The sequence below is a fragment of the Pipistrellus kuhlii genome, unplaced genomic scaffold, assembly GCF_014108245.1.
Source record: "Pipistrellus kuhlii isolate mPipKuh1 unplaced genomic scaffold, mPipKuh1.p scaffold_m20_p_6, whole genome shotgun sequence".
NCBI lineage: Eukaryota > Metazoa > Chordata > Mammalia > Chiroptera > Vespertilionidae > Pipistrellus > Pipistrellus kuhlii.
The window spans coordinates 26,288,174-26,312,022 of record NW_023425562.1 but is presented as its reverse complement, the minus strand read 5'-3'; the positions used below and the strand labels follow the sequence as shown (position 1 = coordinate 26,312,022).

The window sequence follows — 23,849 nt, the reverse complement described above, 5'->3', positions numbered from 1 at the left end:
CTTGTTCCTGGACTTGTGTTCATGGGCAGATTTCCGGGCCTTGTTTGCCGTGTCCTTTTCATGCACACGTGTCCTGTCTGCCTCGGTCAGAGGCACTGCCCCAGGGGCACGCTCAGATCCAAAGGTACCTTCGGTTCCCCTTCTCACTCTGCACACGAGGAAACGGGAGCCTGGCAGGCTGCAGGACATGCCCACGTCCTGTACGTGGGCCCAGAACCCGGGAGGGATGCCCTGCCTCGTGCTCTGCCCCACTGCTGCCCTGCAGGCAGGCCATGGTGTTCCTAAGGTCCCACTGCTTTTCCGTTAGGACATCTTGACTGACTGGCACTTGCTGAGATCTTAAAACCGCCTGTTTTTGAGGCAGAGAAACTCGTGGAAAAGTGTGATGTCTTTCTCCCAGGATGACACAGTCTAGCTCTGGCCGGAAATAGATCCTTGGGTTTCTTTTTCCACTTATTCTCACATCTGGTCATTGCCACGGTGAACTTAAATGAACCAGCTCATAGTTGAGATTTCTTTCTTTTCTTTTCTCTTCTCTTCTTTTCTTTTCTCTTCTCTTCTTTTCTCTTCTCTTCTCTTCTCTTCTTTTCTTTTCTTTTTTTAAGCAGTGCGGTACAAGTCTTAATACGTTAATTTTCCTGTTTTGAATTTTACAACAGTGCCTCCATTTGTCAAGGTCAGGACTGTCTGTCTCTCAGTGTTTCTTTCTCCCTGGCCTTGTCTGGTGGCTAGAGCAGGGATGGGTCCAGCAGACACCCAGGTCTCTGTGCCTGGAGCCCTTCAGGCTGCTCCGTCTAGCTGTCGCCTAGGTAACCGACATGCAGCCCGCAAAGCAGTCTGTCCGCAGTGAGAGGAAATAAAAAAATGAGACGGCAGTGTTTATTATTGATGCTCTACACATTTTTTGAATGTGACCGGATTTCGGAAAGGGGTGGCTTCACTGCTCCGCTGGGTGTCGGCCTCTGTGCCCAGCGTGTGGCCCGAATGTTTCCGGAATTGCATGTGTCTGTTTTCACAGCGGGCACTTCCACGAGACCTCGCGTCTGTCGAATGCAGCTGAATTTTCACTCCCTGGCGATTCCCAGGAGCACCGCAGTTCATAAAAGTTTTATGCACAAGCGGGAAAGCAAACATACCCCACAACTTATTTGGTTGGGTTTTGTGGGTGTTCGTGTTTTTTAAAAAATGCCCCTTCCTGTGGGGGTGTTTTTCCGTTTGGTGCACTCTATTTCCTTAGTAACTGTTACTCTGTTATGGGAGGGGCTTAATGACATTTTCAAGTGCAATATTGAATTAATTATTTCCTGGTTAGTCCTGCCCATCTTCCCGGGATAAATAGAACGCCTGTGTGTGAGTGTATGAGTGTGTGTGTGTGTGTGTGTGTGTGTGTGGCGACAGGATGACGGTAGCGTGCTTGGGTAGAGGGGGAGCCTTTGAATGTGTGGCTGTGGCTCAGGATTAGTCTGTGACCTTGTGTCCTGGGTAAGTTGCTTCCTTCTTCAGCTTGATTTTCTGATGTGGGCATTATTAGGTGTACAGGTACGTTGGTTTAGGGAACTACCTGAGCTTCAGCACTAGCCTGGGAAGAACAGAGGTTGTCGGGGCAGGATGTTCAAGGATTAGTGCGGACGCTCCTGCACACTGTGCCTGTTGTGGCTGTTACTTCACCTCTGTGGGGCTGGAGTTTTCTCCCTGAGGGTGGAAAGAATTTCAAGCCGTGACCTCTCCGGCCTTTCCTGGGCAGGGCGTTCTGTGACGTGTCAGTGCCGTGGAGTCACCGCTCGTAAGCACCGTCTGCACTTGACCTAGACGGGCTGTAGGAGAAGCACCTGCCAGTTCAGAGGCCAGAGTCAGCGCCACAGAGCAGCCTCTCAGCCCAGGAAACGCTGCTGGTCAGTTCACTGCTGGGGTGGGGGTGGGATGTTCTGTAGATGTTTGCTGAGCCCTTCTGTACGTGCCCCTCTCTTTACCCACTCATCCATTCATTCAGTAAACGCGTATTGCCTGAGTGCCTGTCAGGTGTCTGACATGTCCTCGGTGCTGAGGGGAGATGGAGAGTCATCCCATCACTGTCCTTGTCCTCGTGGTGCTTAAGGTCTAGTGGGAGGATGGGCGCTAAGCAGCCTACAGGCAGCCACAACTATGGCAAGTGCTGGTGACCGGCTCCGCATTGAGCCTGGGGACCACCTAGGAGGCATCTCTGAGGAGGGTCGTTGGAGCTGAGATGAGAAAGTGAGCGGCGGTTTGTGTCTTGCCCTCCGCCCTCTCATGTCACTCCGGATAAGGCCTGCAGCTGCCTCTTCCCAGAGCAGGAGCCACCTGAGAGTGGACGATGGGATGGGCAAGAGATGGAGGGACACGCGGATGAGGCATGCTTTGTCAGCTTCTCGGCCTTCTCTGCTGACTCTCGGTTGCCCAGATGGTTGGTCGTCTGACACTTTGTTCCTGAGCGTGGCCGGTTCCTGGCCCTGTTCGGGCTGGTTGGATCCCTCACTGAATAGAACGATGACTCCAGGTTCTGGAGACCCTTGTACTATATTTCTTCCCAGAGCTCTCCCCAGCCTTCCCTGTGGTCCTGAGCACGACGCTGGGTGGCTTTTTATGTTTTGGCCCCTGTGGTGGGTCTAGTAAATTCAATGCTCTTACAGATCCTCAGGAAAGTGACCTATTTCTTTTTAATTTCAGAAAGAGGAGAGAGGCAAAGCACAGAGAGCAGCAGATCAGACCATACCGAACTCCACTGGAGCGTCTGAGCCTGAGACGTGAAGGATGCTGGCTGCCGAGCTGCAGAGGAGGCCCCGGCTCTGAGGGGGAGAGCAGGTCTCACACACACAGCTTCCGCCCCTCCCGGGCTCACCATGGCCTGCACTCTCTGGCTGGCCAGCTGACGTGACTGTGCCCCGAGTGTGCGCGTGCTGGACTGGGTGCTGTCCCAGGTACCGCCTGCTCTCTGGGAGCAGGGCAAGTGGGCATCAGATGCTACCCAAAGCTGGACCGGGCAAAGCAATGGACTCCGACAAGCGAAGATGGAAGTGACCTGAGGCCTCGCCCAGGCGGTTTCCTCTTTCCAGGACAGCTCAATAGTCGGAGCACAGGCTTGTCTGGGGAGCAGTATGCAGGAAGCTGGTTTTCAGGCCACAAATGCTTTCACAGGTGAGAATTCTCCACAGTTAAATGAAAATGCTATTTCAACTCTTCGTTGGTAGGCAACACAATACCAAACAACTGTACAAAATGAAGGTACATTTGCTTTGATGATCTAAAAGGCCATGCAGAGTCAAGGGGCTCAGGCTGCCCAGGTGAACGATTTTGACAAAATAATAGCATATTTCCCTTCTCTCTAAAGAGGAATTTAGAAAAAGCATTTTACATGAGTCTGCTCTTGTTGAGTAATAGAGCGCACACACTACCTTGCAAGTCACATTTCTCTAAAGGACATCTGTCCGTTGCAGAGGAATGTGTAGGGACCTGGTTTTCTTCGTGTTAGTTCTCAGAACTGGACACAGTACCGATAGCACCTGTGGGACAATGGTTTTAGTTTCTGAACATCTCAATGGCTTTACCTTCCCAATATGCTATTTCAACACTTTGTTGATAGGCAAATGCAATACCAAACAACAGTACAAAATAAATGTACATTCTTGACTCTCTATGGCCTTTAGGTCATCAAATAGCATATTGGGAAATAACCAGGAGTAAAAGAAGGGAGTTGTAAGTACCCGGCCTTCTCTGGAGGTGGGTCCCGGTGGACTCAGCTCATCATTTTTATTCGTTGCCTGCTCTTCTCATCTTTCTTTGCCCACACAGTTGGCAAAAGTTACCTAAGGTGTAGGATGCATAAGCTGTCCCTCTGTCGCTGCCCAAGCAGCTAGCTTTGTAAAACTGTGGGTTTACGGTAGATGGAAGTCAGTAGGAGGCTGGTGCCCACCCTCTTAGTTGGTGTGCTTTTCACATGTTCGTGGAGTATACTCTTTTCTTATCCCAGGGCAACTCACAATGCTAACGTCTTAGTTTTTGGAGTTGAAGACAGACTGAGTTTGCTGATTCTCGGGCTCATGGAAAGGAGCCTTGCTTTAGATATCTTCAATGGTGAAGGGGTTAAGGCATTTTTTCCTTGGCTTTTGTTTTAGGGCAAAACAAAAGTTACTGTACTGTTAACCATACCTCCCTCGAAAAATGTGTCAGTTTGTGTTTTGTTCCTGGAGGGTGTTCAAAATTCCTCTTTAATAAGGACTTGGGGGCTGCAGCCTGGCTGGGAGGGGAGGCTGAGGGACCTGGGTGCAGCTGTGTTTGCCTGGCAAGCCCGGTGGTTCGAAGTCTCCTCTTAAGACTTGCTTCCTGTGTGAATGTAGACATATACACATGGATACATATTTCAAATTCAACTTCCCAATTATGATTTTAATAGGCTAAATGTTGCATAAAGAAATTTATATATTGTTTTACATTTTCTCAGTGCATGTAATTTAGAAATGACCTGAACCATGCAGATACTATTTTGTAACAAAAATTTAAATTTCCCCCCCTTTATAAGTACTACCTGCTTATTGTAAGAAAAATTGGAAAGCACATAAAAGCCTAAAAAAGAAAAATAATTACCCATGCAGAATATTGCCATTTTCATTAACACGTATTTTTCCCTGTGCAACATTTTTCTCACAGGACTGTTCATAATGTGTATTCCATTTTAGAACCTGATCATTCTTTTTTTTTTTTTTAAATATAATTTAAAACTGCTTTATGATATCATTTTATGCATGTGTACTTGAATTTTAAAATTGTGCTTTTATTGTTGGACATTGCAGTTTTTGACAGCTTTTCCCCTTATAAATAACGCTCTGATGAATACGTTGTACAAAAAACTCTTCTGACTATTGGGTTATTTCCTTAGGATAAACTACTAGACACATAATTATTAAGTCTAAAGGTGTGAACTTTTTTAAAGGCTTATGTTTGAGTTTCCAAAGGGATGGCTGGTCCTAGCTTCTGGGACTGCGCTGGGCTCAGTTTCTCCCAGTCGTCGGATCGCTGCCCCTGCCGTTCCGCTGTGAGGGGGCCTGCCTGCTGCCCTGCGTGGTGTCGTGAGCTTTTCACGCTTGGGGAGCCCTGCAGTGGGCCACCCGGGACACACCGTTAGGACCACGATGCTGGCATTTCATCGGGTGAGGAGAAGCTCCAGCAGCCTCGGTTTACTGTGTTTGCTCATCCAGGCGGTTTTTCTGCGTGGCTGTAGTTCCCGGAGGCGATGATGTTTAGACAGACTCCGGCGCGATCAGACTTTGGTAGAAACAACCCCCCAGTTGCCTCTGGGCGAATAGAAATGGGCATCCTTCCAGGACGCGCCAGTCAGGCCTCCGCTGAGGCGTCCTGATGGGGATGGAGGTTTCATCTGAGGATTGCTGTGCTCTGGGTGGCGCGGAGAGCACCCTGCCGGGTTATCGCTCTGTACATCCTGAAGCAGGTGCTGAGCTGAGTCCTGCCTCCTCTGCACCCCCAATGTCGCTCTTAGATACTGTGAGGGTTTTGCAGTATTTTCTCAGGTTCTCTGAACCATTCCGTTCGATGCTTGAAACAGCATTTTAAACTTGGATAGCTAGGTAAATGAGTTACATCCCTATAGGACTTGCAAGCCTTTCTTGATAAAAGAATAACCAGACCTAGTTGTTTAGTTAAATGAACTCCTACCCTTGACTCATAAAGGAGAAGGTAGGAGCTGATTTAACCGTTTTTAGGTATCTGAAAGAGAGCTAGTTTATAGGTGATGGTGACCAGATCTATTTGGCTATTGGTGAGCAGAAAGGAAGCACTGCTTCCATTGAATTGTTGGGATGCCTGTTTTTCTCCAGGGATTCGTTCACCCTGGCAGGAGCGCTGGGACCCTTTCGGGGGGGATGCGGTCTTCAAGGAGGCGTGCCTGGAGCCGCACTGTTCCCAGGGCTCTGAAAGGCCCGGAGATCCTGGGTCACCCCCTTCCCACCACCCGGACCTTCAGCTTATTACTCATCCCTTCAAGGCCGCGCCCATGTGCTGATCCGTGGATGACCTCCGCCCACACTCCGCAGAGCTGCCAGGAGGAGACAGTGAACGCTGTTCCTCGCTAAAAGGGATGGGGGGGGGGGGGGGGGCGTGAGGTGGGGTTTAAGGCCAAATTCCGGAAGAAGACATTGAAGTCGGTTCTTTACTGCAGAGCCTCACAGAGGTTAGCATGAGACTGCCACGAAATAGTTGGCAGATAGGCAGATAGTTGGCAGCATTTCCCCAGTGACAAGACCTTGAAGGCTTTTTAGAAAGAAAACCTCGGAGGGACAGCTCCCCGTAGCACGTGCTGCCGGTCTGTGGTGCTGCCGCCTCCAGTCCGCGGTGCAGGTGTCCCTGTCCTGCCCGGCGGGAGCCGAGTCTCCTCCCAGGGCTGCGTCTCCTGAGCACGTGGACGGGGCTCCTGCCAGACAGATGTAAAGCGCCACAGCTGGAAAGAATGCAATTCCCGCCTTCCTTCTCTCCCCTCGCCAGGTCAGCTGTAAATACATTCTCTTGCCCCCAAACTTTCGGGGGTTTCTTCTTGCTTCCTAAGAAGAGTCTGGACTCCTCATCCTGGACTGAGAGCAGATGCCTCTCCCTGGTCCTGGCAGTCTAGATGCCGCCATGAGCTCCGCTGTTTGCTGGTGCAGAGCAGGTGACCGTGAGCGGTCGTGGAGTGGGGAGCGTGGTCCAGGGAGGCTGAGGACTTCTGTACAGCCCCCTGCCTGTCCTCGGAGACGGCCCCGGGGGATGGCTTCTTCCCCAGGGGCCCCGAGGGTGGTGCACGGTGCCGTCCTCAGGTCTCAGGTCGTGGGTGTTCGCCTCCGGGAGCCCGCGGTGGAGTCCCCGGGCTGCAGTTGCTTATCTCAGGACGCCGTGCAGATACGAAACCCGAGAAAGGGGATGCCAAGGGACCACGCGGGACCTCTGGGTGGATGCTGCACGGCTCATTATGAAAACTTCACCAGCAGCAGTGAACGTGGTAATTCGGGCACTCCCCCTTCCCGCCGGCTGTGGCATTTTCGGCTGTTTCCAGGGCTGGACGGCAGCTTCCCTTTGGCCCCAGAAGCAGGATGACCGTGCGTGGTCCACACACCTGCAGGCAGCTCCATCAGAAGTGAGAGGAGAAACCAGGCCGGTCTTACCCTCTATAAGCTTATTTTTTTTTCTTTTGTGATAACATTTCAGAAAATGAAGGGTGCTTTCCTTGCCCTTTTGGAATTATGCTAACACTGATTTCAGATTTGATATTTCACACAGCTGACATGAGGAATAAAGAGGAATTGTTTTCTGTGCCAGGACTTTGCACATACGCGGTCTCATTCAGTTCTTGCGACGGTGCCAGGAGCTGTGCGGGTTCTCCCAGGTGTACCGGGGAGGGACAGCTCAGGCCCGCAGGGGGCCTGCCTGAGGCCACAGCAACGAGTGGCCTCCGCGCCAGAGTGGAGACCCAGGTCTGTCTGTGATGGAGCTGCATCCCGCCGTCCCCCTCTGTGCTGCCTCCGCTTCCTTCAAGCACGTGGGAGAGCAGAGAATAACGGACTACTTCCTTCAGAATCCAGTGCCGGGCGAGAGGGACATGGGAGGGGGGTGTGGCATGGGGAGGAGAGAGACGGGAAATTGAAACTCTAAACTAAACTTGCATATTAAGCATTTGTCAGAGCGTGGTGTCTGTGCTCGGACTTGGTAAATGAAGATTTTACATGCCTGTCTTTTCACAACCTCCCAGTTATTAGGCCATTCTGCTTTTAGAATTTTTTCCTTGCCCTTTCGGAAGTGTGCCATCATAATTCCTAGACCACACGTGATTTTCTTGCATCTCCTTGTGTCATATTATTTGAGTTTCTTCTTTCCTCACTTCTGCCTCCCGCCAGCGTCTGGCACCTGAGTCTCCTGGGACTCGGTCTCCATGTCCTCGCTTGTGCTTTGACTCCCTTCAGGCTCAGCGGACCTGGCTCCAGGTGTGGCCTGCATCATCCCGCCCTGGATCACTCGTGGACACGGCTCTCTGATAGCCTGTCTCTGGGCGGATGCCTGTGCCAGGGAGTGCTATTTCCAGGGCAGAAGGGTGTAGATGGCACTGGCCCTGCCCACCACTCCTACTGTGAGTTGTCTTTGCCACTGAAGCTGTCAGCTCCTTTTTCTTTTATTAAACATCCAGCTGATCTTCACTGATTACTTCCCGCTGTTGTCTAGTCTTGACTAAGTATCCTGAGTCTGAGGCATATGGTGTGCCTTATTCCTGCCTGCTCAGGGCGAGGGCCTGGAGAGAGAGGACGTGATAGTTATCGAGTCTCACTCTGTGCCAAGCAATGCTCTCAGCCAGCGGTCGCCGACCTTTCGGACCTCACGGACCACAGTGGTCCTCAGACCACCGGTTGGCGACCACTGTTCTAAGCAACTTTCGACATAGAAGCACTTGTCATCGCACATAGACCTTAAAGCAATTCTATAGAATAGGTGCTGTGATAAAGCCCCTTTGACAGATGAGGAAACTGAGGCATGAAGTAAGTCAAGGTTACGCCCCTGGTAAGGCGAGTAGCTGGGATTAGAACCTGCGGCCTCCGGAGTGAGCACAAATGAGTGGACCCCCCAGCCTTTGTGAGGAGGCATTTCCCTTCCAGCTTCCCAGTGGCCACGGAGACCTCTGATCCCAATGCTGTGCTCGGAGAGGCGGCCTCGTTCCCGGGGAAGTGCATGTTGCCATTGTATACTGAAGAGGTCTTAGCTTGTAAGGACATTTTCTTGACCTAAAAAGGGTGAATTCATAGCCTGCGTGCAAACAGTGGTTTCCAGTGTAGGGACTTGCAGCCCTCTTTACCTTCTCTAGCTCTGGGCTCCGGTGGTCCACACGGGAGTGTGGCTCTTCTCCATGACGGTCTGTCGGGGGTTTGGGATTGGGGTGCGGAAGCCCTGGAGCACCCGCTTCTCCCTGGGCTGCACTGTGTGCGGCCTGGGGCAGCACGCCTTGCCGAACGGTCTAGTGGGTATGTTTTCAGGGCAGACCTTGTTTCTCACAAAGTCTCCCCCCTCCTCCTTTAAAAAAGGACAGAAATATTTCAGTCACTTGGCCATGTCAGCTGATATTCTAGATCAGTGTTTCCCAAAGTGTGGTACGCGTACCCCCAGGGGAATGGGAAGAGTTTGGTGGGGGTACGCGTTGCGCCAGAGTTTGGTGGGGATTTGCCCTGCACCGTGCTTAGCTGCGCCCAATTCTACATTCTCATGAGTACGAGGGGTACTCAGCGTTACGAAAATTATGGAAGGGGTACACATACTGTATGTCAAAAGTTTGGGAAACACTGTTCTAGATGGAAGAGGAACTCCTGCTTCTGGTTTGTTCCTGCCTCGTGGCGCTCCATCCAGGGCTTGGACACTGGGCGGCCGCTGAGCACCACGAAGGTCTCCTGGACCTGGAGCAGGAGGGACCAGGCCCGCTCTAGAGAATGCCGACCACACTCCCCCCCCCCCCTCCCCCCCCCACACACAGGGCCACGTGTCTGCGCTGGGACGCAGCAGGGAGAGGAGAGGGGGGACTCAGGCTCCCAGGCAGGGGTTGATCCAAGTCCTGCAACCTGGGAAGTTTCTCCATCTAGACCTCAGGTTTGGTTTGGTTTTGCCTGTGAAATTGGAGTCGTGATCACAACGCCATTCACCTGTGAGCGCTAAAGAGAGGGCCTGGGTGATAGTGCCAGACCGGGCCACCGGTTTCCCTTCCTGGCACGGCTGCTGGAAAGACCTGGGAGCTGTGTTGTGGGTGTCCCGGAGTCCTTGACGTGGAGGTAGGATGCACAGACAGCTTGTCCCGGGCGAGAGTTCTCCAGCCGGGCCCAGGCCTCTGCCCGCTGTTGCCACCTTCAGTTTTTATTCCACGTGTGCGTGGCACATTCCCAGAGGGGTGTGCGGCAGGACACGCATTGCAAGGGACACCTCGCCGCGTAGCTGCGTGTGCATGCAGCTGGCGCTGTTTTGGGGGTTGAGGTGCTGGGACCTGGAGGCTGTGTGGGGGCAGGAGGTGATGGGTGGGTTTGCGGGTAATTCTGTCTCTGCCCTGCCCTTCGCTGGGTTTGTGATGTGGGAAGTCATAGCACAGGACCTAGTGCACAGTCCGCTGTTTCTTTACTCAGCTTTGAACTTGACCTGTTGTTTTTATGGTTGGGGAGCAGCTATTTGGTCAAAGCTATGTTCTAATGTTAAATATGAATGTGTCGGCGTGAGATATTTGACTAACCCGAGGAAAAGAACCAACACCGGGAAAATCCATGCTTGTTGCTGTTTGTTCTCCCCTTGTGGTCCCCCGGGCTGTGCTGCTCTCCCTCTGCCTGGGGACCGCACCCCTCCTCCCCCGTCACCTGTCCACACTGCGGTCTGTTCCCTCAAGAAGCTGTTCTCTTGGAATGTGACCCAGGCGGCGAGGACACACTGGAGTGGTGGGCCCGCAAGCACCTTCACCAACGTCTTATTTCTCTGAAACCAGCCTCACCTGTAAGATGAGGAATGTATGAACGAGTGCCCACTTTCCTAGGTGGGGACGCGGAGCCATCTTTTTAAAAAGCGTATGGAGAGAACTGGGTGAATTTCAAAATGTTACACAAGAGCTAGCACACCTCATAATGGTGTTTAGATAACAGAGAGCCCTTCTCGGTGCTCACAAATGTACCAGTGCGGACGGCCATCATGTACTCACGTGATCGCTGTACCCGTGGCCAGTTCCCAACTGAAGGAGCGACTCCTCGCAGGTAGGCAACCCTTCATGCACATACAAGTGAATGTTGGCTGCAGTTAAAAGTTTGTTATTTTTTTTAAATTTAAGGTTTATAAACAAAATTACCCACCATATAAATATGGTGTTGCAATGGAATATTTCTGAGCCATAAAGACAATGAAATATTCCCATTTGCACATATGGTGCCGATGGATGGACCTAGAGAGTATGATGCTAAGTGAAATAATTCCTACGGAGAAGGTCAAATACCATATGACTTCACTTCTCTTGGAATCTAAAGGACAAAGAAAATGAATAAAACAGAAACAGACTCATAGATACAGAGAACAAACTGATAGTTACTGGAGGGAAGTGGGGCTGGGGGGTTGGGTGGAAAAGGTGAATCTCTGTGGTTTAAGAAATACAAATTGGTAGTAATAGTCACAGGGATAGGAAGTACAGCATAGGGAATATAGTCAGTAATACTGTAATAACTATGTTTGGTGCCAGGTGGGTGCTAAAATTATTGGAGAGATCACTTTGTAAATTACATAAATGTCTGATCACTATGCTGTACTCCTGGGATCAATCCTGTATAATAAAAGGCTAATATACAAATTGACCAAGTGGTGGAACGACCGGTCGCTATGATGCTCACTGACCACCAGAGGGCAGATACTCAACACAGAAGCTGTCCCTTGGTGGTCAGTGTGCTCCCACAGGGGGAGCACCGCTCAGCCAGAAGCTGGGTCAAGGCTGGCTAGTGCAGTGGCGGTGGTGGGGGCCTCTCCCGCCTCCGAGGCAGCGCTAAGGAGTGGGCTAAGCCAGCAGGTGGACCTCCCCTGAGAGGTCCCAGACTGCGAGAGGGCACAGACGAAGCTGAGGGACACCCTTCCTCCCCTAGTGCACGAATGTCATGTACCGGGCCTCATAACATAATATTGAATGTCAACTGTAATTAGGGGGTGGGGGACTAAGAAAGGGAAAGAATAAATGTTCACTTTTGAGAAACAAACAAAAAAGAAACTCATCAGACTTTGTTTCTGGTTTGGTTTTTTAAATCTGTAAAGGTCTTGATCGCCAATGACACCACCGGTGAATACCTTGTCTTCTGGGCTTCACTGAAGCGCCTTTCGTTGTGATTGTGTCTTTGTTGTCTCTCTGTTGCTAACCACTTACTCTTGGCCAAGGATGGAGGGGCAATGAAGATGAATGTGGCGTCTCTCCTAACCTCAGTGCCCTGTTTTATTAGAAGAGATAACTGACCCGTGTGGACAGAATAGCTTCCACACCAGGCGGAGAGCTGAGTGCTGTGCAGTGCACTGATGAGCGCTCTGGGGGTTCCTAGGAGGCAGGCTCCTGGGCGGCTTAGGAAGACTGAGCTAAGCTGGCACCCAGGGAGGTTTCAGGCAGAAGAGGAGGGAGATTAAGGCAGGAACCGTGCAGGCCCCAGTGACTCTGTGGCCCGGAGTTTGTGGAGGCGGGTGGGCAGTCTGCCGCCAGGGTTGGCATTGATGTGGAGATGAATAAAGAGCCTTTGAAGGTTTCAAGCCGCCTTGTCCCCGGAAGAGGGGAGGCAGGGCGACCAGGCAGAGGGAAGTCTGTGCTTGGTCGTAGATTATGCTCAGCTCCCGGGCGAGTTTTTTTTTAGTCCCCTTCTCCTCCCGCCTTGGTGTTCCTGGGCAAGGCTTACCGGCTTTTGTGTGTGTGTGTCTGTTTATCTCAAAGGCACACTCTCTTCATTTGAGCATGAAGAACTCATTCCCTGATGCTCAAAGCCAGAAGTGTGGGGAGATTTATGAACACCTGTCAGCACTCAGGGAGTGGGAAGAGGGTTGTGCTGCTCAAAACAAAAAACAAAACACAAAAGAGTTAAGATATGTGTATCATAAATGTAGCTCTTCCTGCGAAGTGGAATAACCTGCAGATAATACGCTGCATGAGTTGAGCTGATGGAATGCCGTTTTCTTGCCAGAGATTGCATTGTTTTACAAGCCATATGCGCTTCGTGTCCGGCGTGCGGTTCAGGTGGCTGTGAGATGACAACTTTGTGGGACACGCTCAGCGTGGGGTTTTGGGAGAGGGAATAAGAATGACCAAGACCACGTTGGGATTGACGCTCACATCTTCGTGTGAGGGTGCGTGGTGGGTGGCAGACTTTGTGTACCTTCCTTAAAAAGAAAGTGATCGCCCAAGGAGGGTATGGAGATATTAGAGCCTCCTAGCGGAGGAGCTAAATGTTAACGAATTGAGTGGCATCTCCTTGCTTCATTCATGTTAACCACTGACTGCTGTGTGACCTCTGGGGAGGAGGCTGTACCACTGAGTGGAGACCGCGTTTATCGACTTCATCTGTGGAGCTTCTGGTGCTGGAGGAGGGGAGCTCCCGGGGCGTGAAGCCTGAGAGGGGCCCAGACAAGGGAGCAGACGATGGTCTCTACGGTGACCATTTTCTAGGGCACCGCGCAGGCTTACCCAGCAGAGGCACCTGCACTCCATCAGGGGCATTGGGAAAGGGCTTTCCATAAGCAGTGACTTCTAAACAGAGAACAGAAGTAGGACTTGGTTGAAGGAAGGAGTAGGTTGGGTGGGGCAGAACCCCGGGAAGACTGGGCAGCAGGACCAGCAGCCGCGAGATGAGTGGGGCGAGCCTGGGCAGTGGCTCTGTTCAGCCAGAGCTTAGCGGTGTCAGGGGGATGGGCGGTGGCGGTGGAGACTGACCAGGTGGGGGGGACGCAGACGGTGGCAGTGGCTGTGGTCAGAAGGGATGTGCACTGAGTGACGACGCAGAGATAGGCTCTGTTTAAGGATGGTTCACTGAAAGTAGAGTGTGAGGGAGAAGAAAAGTCAAAGCGGACTCTGAGGTGTCCGGATGAGGCCCCTGGAGGACAGATGGGTGATCTCATGAGCCGGGGAATGCAGGAGGAAGAGGGGGTATTTGTGGGGAAGACCTCGTCTTGGGCGTATTGATTTTGAGGTGCTTCGGGACATCACGGTGGAAATGGTGGATACGAACCTGCATGTCCAGCTGTGAACAGGGCTGGATGAGGAGTTGGGAGCAGCTGTCTGTGGCCCGCGGCTCTGTATGTGCAGAATGCCCGCCTCCCCACCTCACAGAAAGCTTCTGGGGGAAGCAGCCCACTCCACAGCCTGTCTTCCTCAGTGAACACGGACACGGCCTCAGCCCCAGCACCTCCCTTCTGGTTCTGCTTCCCTCCGAGCCCCCAGCCCGGGGCTGCCCTTCCCTGAAAACCATTCTGTGGCTGGAGTGTCCCTGCAGGAGCTGAGGCCGGCTCTCCTTGCCTTCTCATCCTGCAGCACAGGACAATGGGTGCCCGCTGAGGGCTGCAGAGCCAGCGGGACCACAGGATAGGAGGAGACTCTTCAAATGGACACTTAATATATCAAATAAGGCGATTTACAGAACTTGAGAGAAAAGCAAGTTAATTCTTCACAGATGATCCTCTCCTGGGGACAGCCCACTCCTGCCCTTTCTTTCCTGTCTAGAGGTTGGCTCTGTCTCTACCTCTTCAGAAACAGAGTCCCCTCCTCCTTCAAGGAGTCCTTCCCTGTTAGTCTCTGTTTTCCTTCTAGGAGGATCCTGCCTCCCCCCAGCCCCCTCCCTCCCATTTCCTACGTACATGTCTTGCCCTGGGATCCATCCCCTTTTCTCCCGGAGCGGGCTACAGGCCACGTGGGCTCTGCCATTAGATGGAGCGTTGCTGCCTGGTGCATGGTGGTGGCGCCCTGAGTGTATTTCTCTTTGACGTGTCTGGGCCAGTGTGAGTGGACGCTGTGTCCTTTGTTTGCCCGAGCCTTCAGTTCTCCGGATGCCTTGTGTACACACACACCGCACACTCACACACCTCCGGGGACCTCCCATTCTGCTTCCCAGAGGCAGTTTTTGCTATATCTTATAATAGGGCAGAAATGTAATACAAACATACGTGTTGTAAAACAGTTTAGATTCTAAGTCTTTAACGTTCCTCTTCCTCTTATTGTCTTGCTCAATGTAAACAACATTTTGGGGCTTAGAGAACCAATCAGCATTGGTTCTCTATTGATTATATTGAATTTTATGCCAGGCACTGGGCTAGGCCCTGGGAATATAGAGTAAATCGACTTAAAAAACTGGGAAACATATTCTTTAATAAAAAAAAAAAACCTGCATAGTTTACTTGGCTGACAGGCTTTGGCTTCTTCGGGACAGCATGCCCTTGTCTTATAGATGTTTTTACAATTAACTTACCTTTCAGCGTGGAACAAAACGAGGGGGGAGCATCCAAGGCTTGGTGGTTTTATTTCTACACATAAAACAGTGCCAGAAGGGTGTGCCATGTTCTCCCCATGTCCTGCCAAGATCCTGGGAGCCTTAAGAAATGTTCATTTCCAGCAGCTGGCATCTGGGCTTGGGTCAAAGTTCATAGGGGTGGGAGTAGGGCTGCTCCCCTCCTCGGCTACCCTCCGCCCCCAGGAAGCTGGGACTCTGTGCTCGGTGTGGAGCTCAAAGTTGCTGGCAGTAGATAAAAGCCCCTTTGCTTACGGAGCCCAGTTCACAGGTGAGCAGAGAAGACTCTTAGATGGGGTAACAGGGAAGGCGACATGCCAAAATGGCAAGAAGGATTTATGATGGGGGCCCGTGATGGAAACAAATCCAGAGTGTTCAAATGTATTTTTATAAGTTGATCATGATTGATTACATGCATATGAAAGCAGATCTTTCTTTTTCTTTGCCCCCCTCCCTCATATAGTTTCTAAAAACACTTTGACCAGTAGGAAGCCTTATTTTTAGCTTAAGATGATGAAGAAATGGACATGGTTTATTTTTTAAAATATTTTCATTTATTTCAGAGAGGAAAAGAGAGAGAAAGAGATAAAAATATCAGTGATCAGAGAATCATTGATCGGCTGCCTCCTGCATGCTCCATACCGGGGACTGAGCCCATAACCCGGGCATGTGACCTCCTGGTTCATAGGTCCATGCTCAACCACTGAGCCACGCCGACCAGGTGGTCATGGTTTATTTATGGGTCCATGACATGAGGTCCACACTTAGATTTATTCATTTAACACAGTTATTGACCATGAGCTCTGTATCAGGTACTGCAGTGAGGATCCAAGGCAGAGACATCCCCTGCACTCAAAGAGTTTACAAGTTGACCAGGGAGACAGAGAATAAAGAAACAGACAAACATATCATGTGTTTTCAGATAACAATCGTGCCTTGTAGAAAATGAAGTGGGGAAGAAGGGAGTGATGGGGAATAACTCTTATTGACTGGATGATCAAGGAAGGCCTTTCCAAGGAAAAGGGAGAGAGTTCTTGGGCAGAGGGCCCAGCAAGTGCCGAGGGCTTGGGTTTGAGCGGAGCTGGGGTTGGAGGAACAGCAGGTGGCTGCCTCGATGGTCAGGTCCACAGGAATAGGCTGGGCAGATGGGTGGCCACTGTGCTTCTGTTTTACATTGTTTTGACTCCCATCGTTCTTTCTAGAGGGCGGAAGACTCTGGGTAAGCATCTGTACATCTCAGTTAGCACTGTTTGCTATGTAGTTAGTATATTTAAATTGTGTCTTGTTTTGAATTGCTGCTTTCAAAAATTATTCATCTCCCAGAAAGTCCACTAGAAGGGTGTGCATATTCAAGGTCAGTTCTTGAGTGTCAGTTCCTGTATTTTCTAGCACTTTCTAAACACACCACTCAGACATGTTGATACAAACGCGAGAGAAACAACTGCATGTGGTGGCTAAGCACATCCTCATTGTTAGTCACTGAGAACCGGGAGGGAAGCAGCCAGTCCAGCTCCATGTGGTGAGCTTCCCGGGTCTGGGGAGAGCCTGGGCTTCCGTCCAGCGGAGGTCAGGGGGCACGAGAGACTTTTCGCTCCGTCTTGGCATGCGCAGCCTTGTCCCCCCAGTGCAGGCTGCAGTCCTGTGGGGACAGACGTGTGGAGGATGGAATCTGCCTCCCACCCTCGTGCTCCTCCTCCACACCCGGCCCACCTGAGCCAACATGGAGGCTATTTCTCATTCCACTTTCTGTCGGAATGCCGCCCCTTTGGCAGGTGCCACGGGTTCATGCTGGAACTTAGTTCTCGTAGGTTCCAGACTCACTTCCCCCGGGGAGCGCATCCTTATCTGGGACAGCTGAATAATGGAAACGCGGTGGGAATCAGTACCGGTGGCACTTTGCCAAATCAGTTTTTAATCTTGTCATACTTTATCTCTTCTCACTTAACAGGAGAACATCTGATGCACTTTTCATGATATTTCCAGCATTAAATACAGCATTTAAAAAGGATACAAACCAAAAATATCATTTGTCCTCTTCCAGCTCTTCTCTTGAGGCTTTCAGCTCTGGTTCCTTTTTGTTTGTAACCACACGAGTTGTTTTGTTTTTGTGAAGAAGTCAGGTACAGCCTGTTGCCCTCCCTTCAAAATCAAAGCTGCTGGGATTGGAATTCACATTTTAATCATTAACATCCCATGTTCAGAAACTCCGTGGCTTAGCAATGGTGGTTGCCCGGCAGCTAAATTTTGAATGATAAGATTCGTATCTTTAGAAACTTGAGCAGTTTTTCTAATCTAGATATGTTTCTGAAACATGTTGCTTCGCATTGCGGGGATTTTTAATTAAAAATAAATGCATGAGAAAGTTTAACATCTCTTGGATATTTCAGTGGAAAACACTGTTCCTTTTGGGGTGTCAGATCTGTCTTCAGCTCGCAGCGTTGGGAGCTCAGAGCAGGAGGAAGCCCACACAGCCCTCCTGCCCTCCATGGTGCCGCCCTCCGAGGGTGGCTGCATTGTTTGCCACAAAGTAAACTCTGAATACTGGGTTCATCTTGTTGCAAAAAACACAAAACCTCTCTGTAAACAGTTCTTTGGGGTAGGTTAGTCACCCTTGACCATGGGAAATTGAAATTCACCTGTAGCTCAAACTGGAGATGAGGTTTGGGGGACATCTTTGCATGGAGTCCCAGAAATGCTGGTTCACTCCTCAGCTAAGAGATGATTCCCATCTCCAGGACACACACAGTGTCTGATGGCCTGAAAGAGACCTGTCATCTGCATTTGTTCAGTGAGATGGGGAATAGACTAAGGGAACGACCTTTCTCCACATGATTTTCTTCCCAACAAGTGGGGCTTGTACCTCTCTCTCTCTCTCTCTCTCTCTCTCTCTCTCTCTCTCTCTCTCTCTCTCTCTCTCTCTCCCTCTCTCAGGTGGTGTGCCTGGGTCATTAAGTCTGTTCTCAAGAGCAGCAGGGAGGGTCCCTAACCTGCTCTGCTGAGGATGGGGGATGGGTGCTCTCTCTTTGGGGCCGCTGTGTCTCCTCTGTGCTCAGGACTGTGGGAGGGAGCCGTGCTGTGAGGCGGGTGGACTGCAGAGGAGAGCTGACTTGTTTTTGACACAGCCACCAGGGATAATATTTGAAGGGGACACACCTCTAGCTTATCAGAGGGGCAAACATCACCCTCCCCACTTCCCCTCCACAACACAGTGTTGCCAATCCCTTGGAGTTTGCTATATTGTTTTCCACACTGGATTCTAATTCTCCAAGGCTGTGGCCTGGAGGCAAAGACTGCTGGCTGCCCCATCAGTCAGTGGGCTGGGTGGGTGGGCGTGTCTGCCTGGAGGGGTACGTACCTAAAGCTTCATGCTCCTCCCGAGGAGAGAGAGCCTTCCAGAATGGTGGGTGGATAGCGCTGTGTTCGGCTCCTGGCCTCATCTCCGCCATGCTTCGCCCACTGTGGGGGTCGTTGGTGTTTGGCTGTACACTGGCATTAGTCACTCAGTGACTTGCAGGCCTGACAGATAAAGGGGGATCTACCAGATCTTCATGAATGACATGGGGGTGAGTGGGGGTTTTGATTCTTTGTGATGATGGAAACTGCTGGATTGAAGGAAAGGTAAAGGAAAAGGATTCAGAGGAGGACACAGGACTAAGGAATACCATGGTCGTCCCATAGGACATAATTAGGAAGTTGATGCTGCAAGTGATTTAGAGTGAAGTTTAATGCTAGAAAGGTCTTAACATTTTCTGTTGAGTTTCCTCATTTTTTTTCAGGTGTGAAAATTAGGGCCCAAAGAGTTTAAAGCAACACACCCACCCTTTAGCGGAGTTGAAGCTGGAGTCCTGACCCCTGGGTGTGAGTTTTCGCTGGGGCGCACACTGACTTCTGAACTGGGGCGAATCGTCACCCTCTCTTATCCCTGGGAAAGTGGGCTCTTGTGGGTGTGCAGTGAAGCTGACGTGGGAGAATGCACAGGAGGCCTCCGCCCAGCGATCAGTGTGAAGGGTCCCCAGGGCTGTGTTTGTAGCCGGAGTGGCCACAGCCCTGGGCCGCTCCAGGCTCTGGCCTTTATCAGGCTGTGTGAATGGGACCATCCCAGCGCCAGCACCTTTGGAAATTCTGGTTTTGTTTCCGGTTTCCTTTCCAACAATAACAGTAGCCTTTCTTTAGTGGTTTGTGGTTCCACCTTCACTCATGGGAACAGTATCTTACTGGATGCATGAGGTCAGCAGGCTCGTTATCACACCCTGCTGAAAAGGTAAATAATGAAGACAGACCTCATCAAAGAACTGCTGTGCTAATTACATGACAGCTTGGGAAAAGAGATGTGTCTCCCTCAGATGTCTGTGCTTCTTGTTATGATTCTGGTGCCTTAAAGCATTTGTGCCCGTATCTAGTGAAATAGGAATTTACTCATTCACTCATTTATTCAACAAAACTCTATTTTCCATTTCTAAAAAAATGTATTTTCTATGACAAAAAAGCAATGCTGAATGTTATCATGGAAAAATGTAAATGACAAGAATTATAATAAAGGGAAAAACAAACCTTGTTATAATAGAAGGTATCTATAAGAATAAAAGGGTAATATGCTAATTGACTGAACGTCATTCCAGATGTCTTTCAGAACGAAGCTGGGCGGCCTGGGTCCCGGGTGCCAGAGGGAAGCCGGTGCCAGCAGCCGGTGGAAGGAAAGCCCACTCTTGCATGAATTTCATGCATTGGGCCTCTAGTCATTCATAATTATGGCACACACTTACAGGGTGTTCTCTGTGTCACACACTGCTCTTGTTGCTTTCATTTATGTTATTTGAGTTAATTCTCATAGCAACCTATGAGAGAGGTACTCTTTTTCGCTCCTTTATATAGAGAAGGGGATTGAAGCACAGAGAGGTTAGTGCCTTGCCCAGGGTTGCACAGCCAGTAGTAGTGGAGCCATGCTTTAAATCCAGACGCTCTGGCAGCAATGTTCCCTCTGACCCACTGTGCACACTGCCTCTGGAATCCATTGCTACATTGGAAAAAGGACAGGTAAGTCCAATGAGGAATGGCTTGTAGCTTGGGATTTCAGTGTGGCAGGTTTAGACCTAGGAAAAGGGCTATCAAACAACTAGAAAAAGCACTTTACAAAATGGTATTTATATAAATGGATTCCTTCTCTCTCAGGTTTATCTGCCATAATTTATAAGCTTGTTACCAAAGTTCAGTCCAAAGGTAAGGTGCTGAAAAAAACCAAACAGCTTTTTGGTGCTTTGGTGTGGTGGCCTAAACACATCTCTCTGTTTGCAAATAATTTAATGGTTTGATATATTTCAAACCACAAATTTAGCAGGATTCCTTTTTGCTCAGTTAACTTATTATAGATAATTTTTTGTGTGTCTCCTTTTATCCTGCTTCTTTAATATACACTTTACAACTTGCCAAATTCTGACACTACTGGGCTGCAGTTCTGTATTGGTAGGTAGCACTGGTCATTGAGGAAGAGAGGCTTGGAAATGAAAGGTTGCCCCAATTCTGCAGCTCACCTTTTGTTTAAGAGTCGATAGTCCTAGGCGCTTGGCTTCCTGGATATTCAAGGACCTGTGCCCCCGCTGAGCCCTGGAGCATCTGCTCATTACCAAAACCTTCCTGAGCTAGCTCCACTCTGGCCTCTTCGCCAGCTTGTCCCTTTTCAACCTCCCAGTCCGGTCCTGGCCATGGGGGACCCTCAGGGTGCTGTGAGCAGGTTCCTTTGTGCCCCACTTTTCTTGGGCGCTGGCTCCATGCCAGGACTGCCACCCCTGTTTGGACACTAGCCTTTAAGGGTCAGCTCAGTGCCATCATTATTGGGGTCCTCATATGGTTCTAGCAATTCCTGTATTGCTCCTCATATGGTTCTAAAAGTTCCTGTATTCCTGTCTGATTCTCCAGCTTGGCCCACGCCGGGCTGGTCCCAGACCATTCTTCCTGCCAAAGGGGCCCATAAAATGGCATCTGTCATTAGTGCTCAAGGTCTCATTTCATGTTTCCTCTGTCCCCCATTTCATCTCTTCTAGGTTCTGGGTCTTTATTGTTTTATTATAGGCCTTTGTCACTGTGGCCGGCCCTCAGGTGTAATATGGCCAACTTCTGAATAACCTGTACTATTGTACGTTGCAGGTTGAGATACTCAAATCACCTTTGGTGTACCAAGTTCAAAGTTTTGAATAGCAGCTACTGAACAAACCTTTTGAGCTATGTTTTGCTGGCACTGCCTGCCAGACAATATTTTGGTTTCAGGAATATCTCTATTCATAGGCTCTTGGGCCAGAGCCAGTCACTCATGGCTGTCCCTCTCAAGGGCCTTTCTGCTCAGCCCTGCCACCTTTAGACTATAGAGTTTGGTCACAAAACAAAAATAAAAATATAAATTTTATATTAATGAGGACAACGATTATTGAATTCACTGGTAGCTTAATTATATGACTTAAAAAAAAATCCACCAAAAAACTTCTTCATGTACTTTTGTCACCATGGAAGAAGGTGAAGGGATTAGCCAAAGAACATATCTGCATAGTCCATGGATATAGACAACAGTGTGGGGAAGGCCAGAGAGAGGGGGTTGGGCTGAGTTGAGGTGGGTAAAGAAGAGTGGGAAATGGGGGACATCTGTGATATTGTCAACAATAAAACAACTTTCAGTAAATACTTCAGTTAGAATGCATTTTATGAGCATTATAAACCATCTTAGGGCTATCCTAATGGAATCATTAAGAGTCTAAAGGTGTCTCTTAAAATTTTTCAGCTGTACTTTGCTGCGTTTTAGTGGGGAAAATATAATGGCATTTGGGAAGCCACGTAAGTTTTGAGACAAGGACCTCTGGATATAGATACATAGGACACAGCTGTATGCTCTACGATGTTCAATCTTTGTGTCATTTTACTACATATTGTGCAATATAAGTGACGATTCAAGTAGGAAAGCAGTGAGTTTGGAAGTCATTAAGCCAAAGTATTAAATCATGGTTTAGCCCAAACTTAATTTCAGATCTAATATTATGTAACTCTTTGAAGTTCTCTACACCAATTATAAATTTATTCTTAAGATGTCCACATGGGATAGATACTTTTATGTGTGTTCTACAGCCATGTGACCCAGAAAGGTTAAGTAACTTGCCTAAGATCACACAATGATCACACCAGCTTTGAACCCAGGCAGTCTAATTGTAGTCCCACCATGTTGTAAACTCCTCTGATCTCTAAAATGAGAGACTTCCATTATTTGTAAGATTTCTTCCAGTCTTGACTGTGCTCTCAGCTGTTAGAAGCCTGGAATGTACTCCTATGCATCTGTCCACACAAGTCTCATGTATGCAGACCTGACTGGGTGGTTGAAAGGCCTGCGTAAATTATGTGTCTGAGTACCACGAATGAGGACAGAAGCTCTGTATCATTCTGTGTGCACCTTCGAGGGGAGAAACACCTGTTTGTCCCTCATTCATTGGCTAGCACTCGGTGATTTACAGTGGGAAAGTGACATCTGCTATACGGAGAACCTTTTTCAAAGAATGGGGTTCTTGGGACACGGCCTAGCAGAACACAGAATGCCTTTCTGACATCTTAAATTCTTCACAAAAGTAAAGGACACAGGTGTTCATTGAAGATAAGCTTTAGGAAAGCATGTTTTAGCTCCAACATTTGTTCTGCTAAAGATGTGCTGGTGAAACATGGCTCAGGGTTTGGAGTCCAAGTGGAGACCTTCCCTGCATGGCTCACAGAACAGAGTGGTCCCTGGTCAGCCCTGATTCATGCTTCCTAAGCTTTGCAGAAGGTAGTGGCTGGCTATGGAGAACTCCCTGTAGAATGGTCATAGAAGACATGAGTTCCATTCCCTGGTGCTGAAAAGTACTTTCTTCCTGTATGTCCAAGGGTACAGAGGGACCTCGTGCAGCCTGGAGGAGATTTAAGGCAGCAGGATGTTCTTATCCGAACAGCTGGCCAGATTCAGTGATGGGATGCGGCAGCTTCCTTAAGTAGCCTCCTCAGAACATCTTCCTTCATTTAATACCCTAGACTAACTCTTTAAAAAAAAAAAAAAGATATTTTTATTGATTTCACAGAGGAAGGGAGAGGGGAGAGAAACATCAATGATGAGGGAGAACCATTGATTAGCTGCCTCCTGCACACCCCCCACTGGAGATCTAGCCCACAACCCAGGGCATGTGCCCTGATCGGGAATTGAACTGTGATTTCCTGGTACATAGGTGGACATTCAACCACTGAGCCACACCGGCCTGGCCAGACACTCTTCAACGCCTCTGTAGAGGGGATTGCTGTGCAGGATGGAATGCTCAAGTTTGCCTTTGAGGCCCTTGCGGTGTGGAGAGGGTGTTTGTGGACACGTGTTTCTAAGCCCATGTGTGAAGATACTTATGTACATCTTGGCACTTGTTTCCAGGGCTTGTGTCCCGAGGGTAGGGAGGAAAGGTGTGTAGAATTTAAGAAGCAGATCTGGGCTTTGCACCCCTCTTCTCCAGTCTGCAGGGACTGTGCTCTCATCACCATCTCCACAGAAGGTTCTCCTTCCTGTCCCTCCACCTCCCACCCACACCATAGCTTGGTGTGGGCCAAGGTGCTCAGTGTCTGAGGAGCGGAGAGGGAGCATGCAAAGAATCATTTTCTGGCTCTTTCCTAGGCAACCCACTGCTCATTGGAACTTTCTGAGCCTCAGCTTCCTCATCTAAGATAAAAGACTAACACAGCACCTGACATATAATAGGTATTGAATGAATACTAAATGATTGAATAAATATCCGTGGGGATAGAGGAAGAAAAAGTTAAGGGCATCTGATATTTGGTGAGAGTAAGATTGAGGTG

General features: G+C 49.6%; 1 protein-coding gene across 4 annotated transcripts in view; it reads left to right on the top strand.

The window, feature by feature from the left end:
• Positions 1 to 23,849, top strand: part of LDLRAD4 (low density lipoprotein receptor class A domain containing 4) — a 303,261-nt gene that overhangs the window by 113,595 nt on the left and 165,817 nt on the right. For 3 of the 4 annotated variants that reach the window (XM_036419376.2, XM_045574708.1, XM_036419380.2), the window contains one exon: positions 2,686 to 3,153. In XM_036419376.2, coding sequence (XP_036275269.1) covers positions 3,114 to 3,153 — 40 coding nt within the window. In that variant the 5' untranslated portion in view covers positions 2,686 to 3,113. Of the gene's footprint in view, positions 1 to 1,331; positions 1,483 to 2,685; positions 3,154 to 23,849 lie in introns of those variants that run through there. The other variant, XM_036419379.2, reaches the window with a different exon arrangement.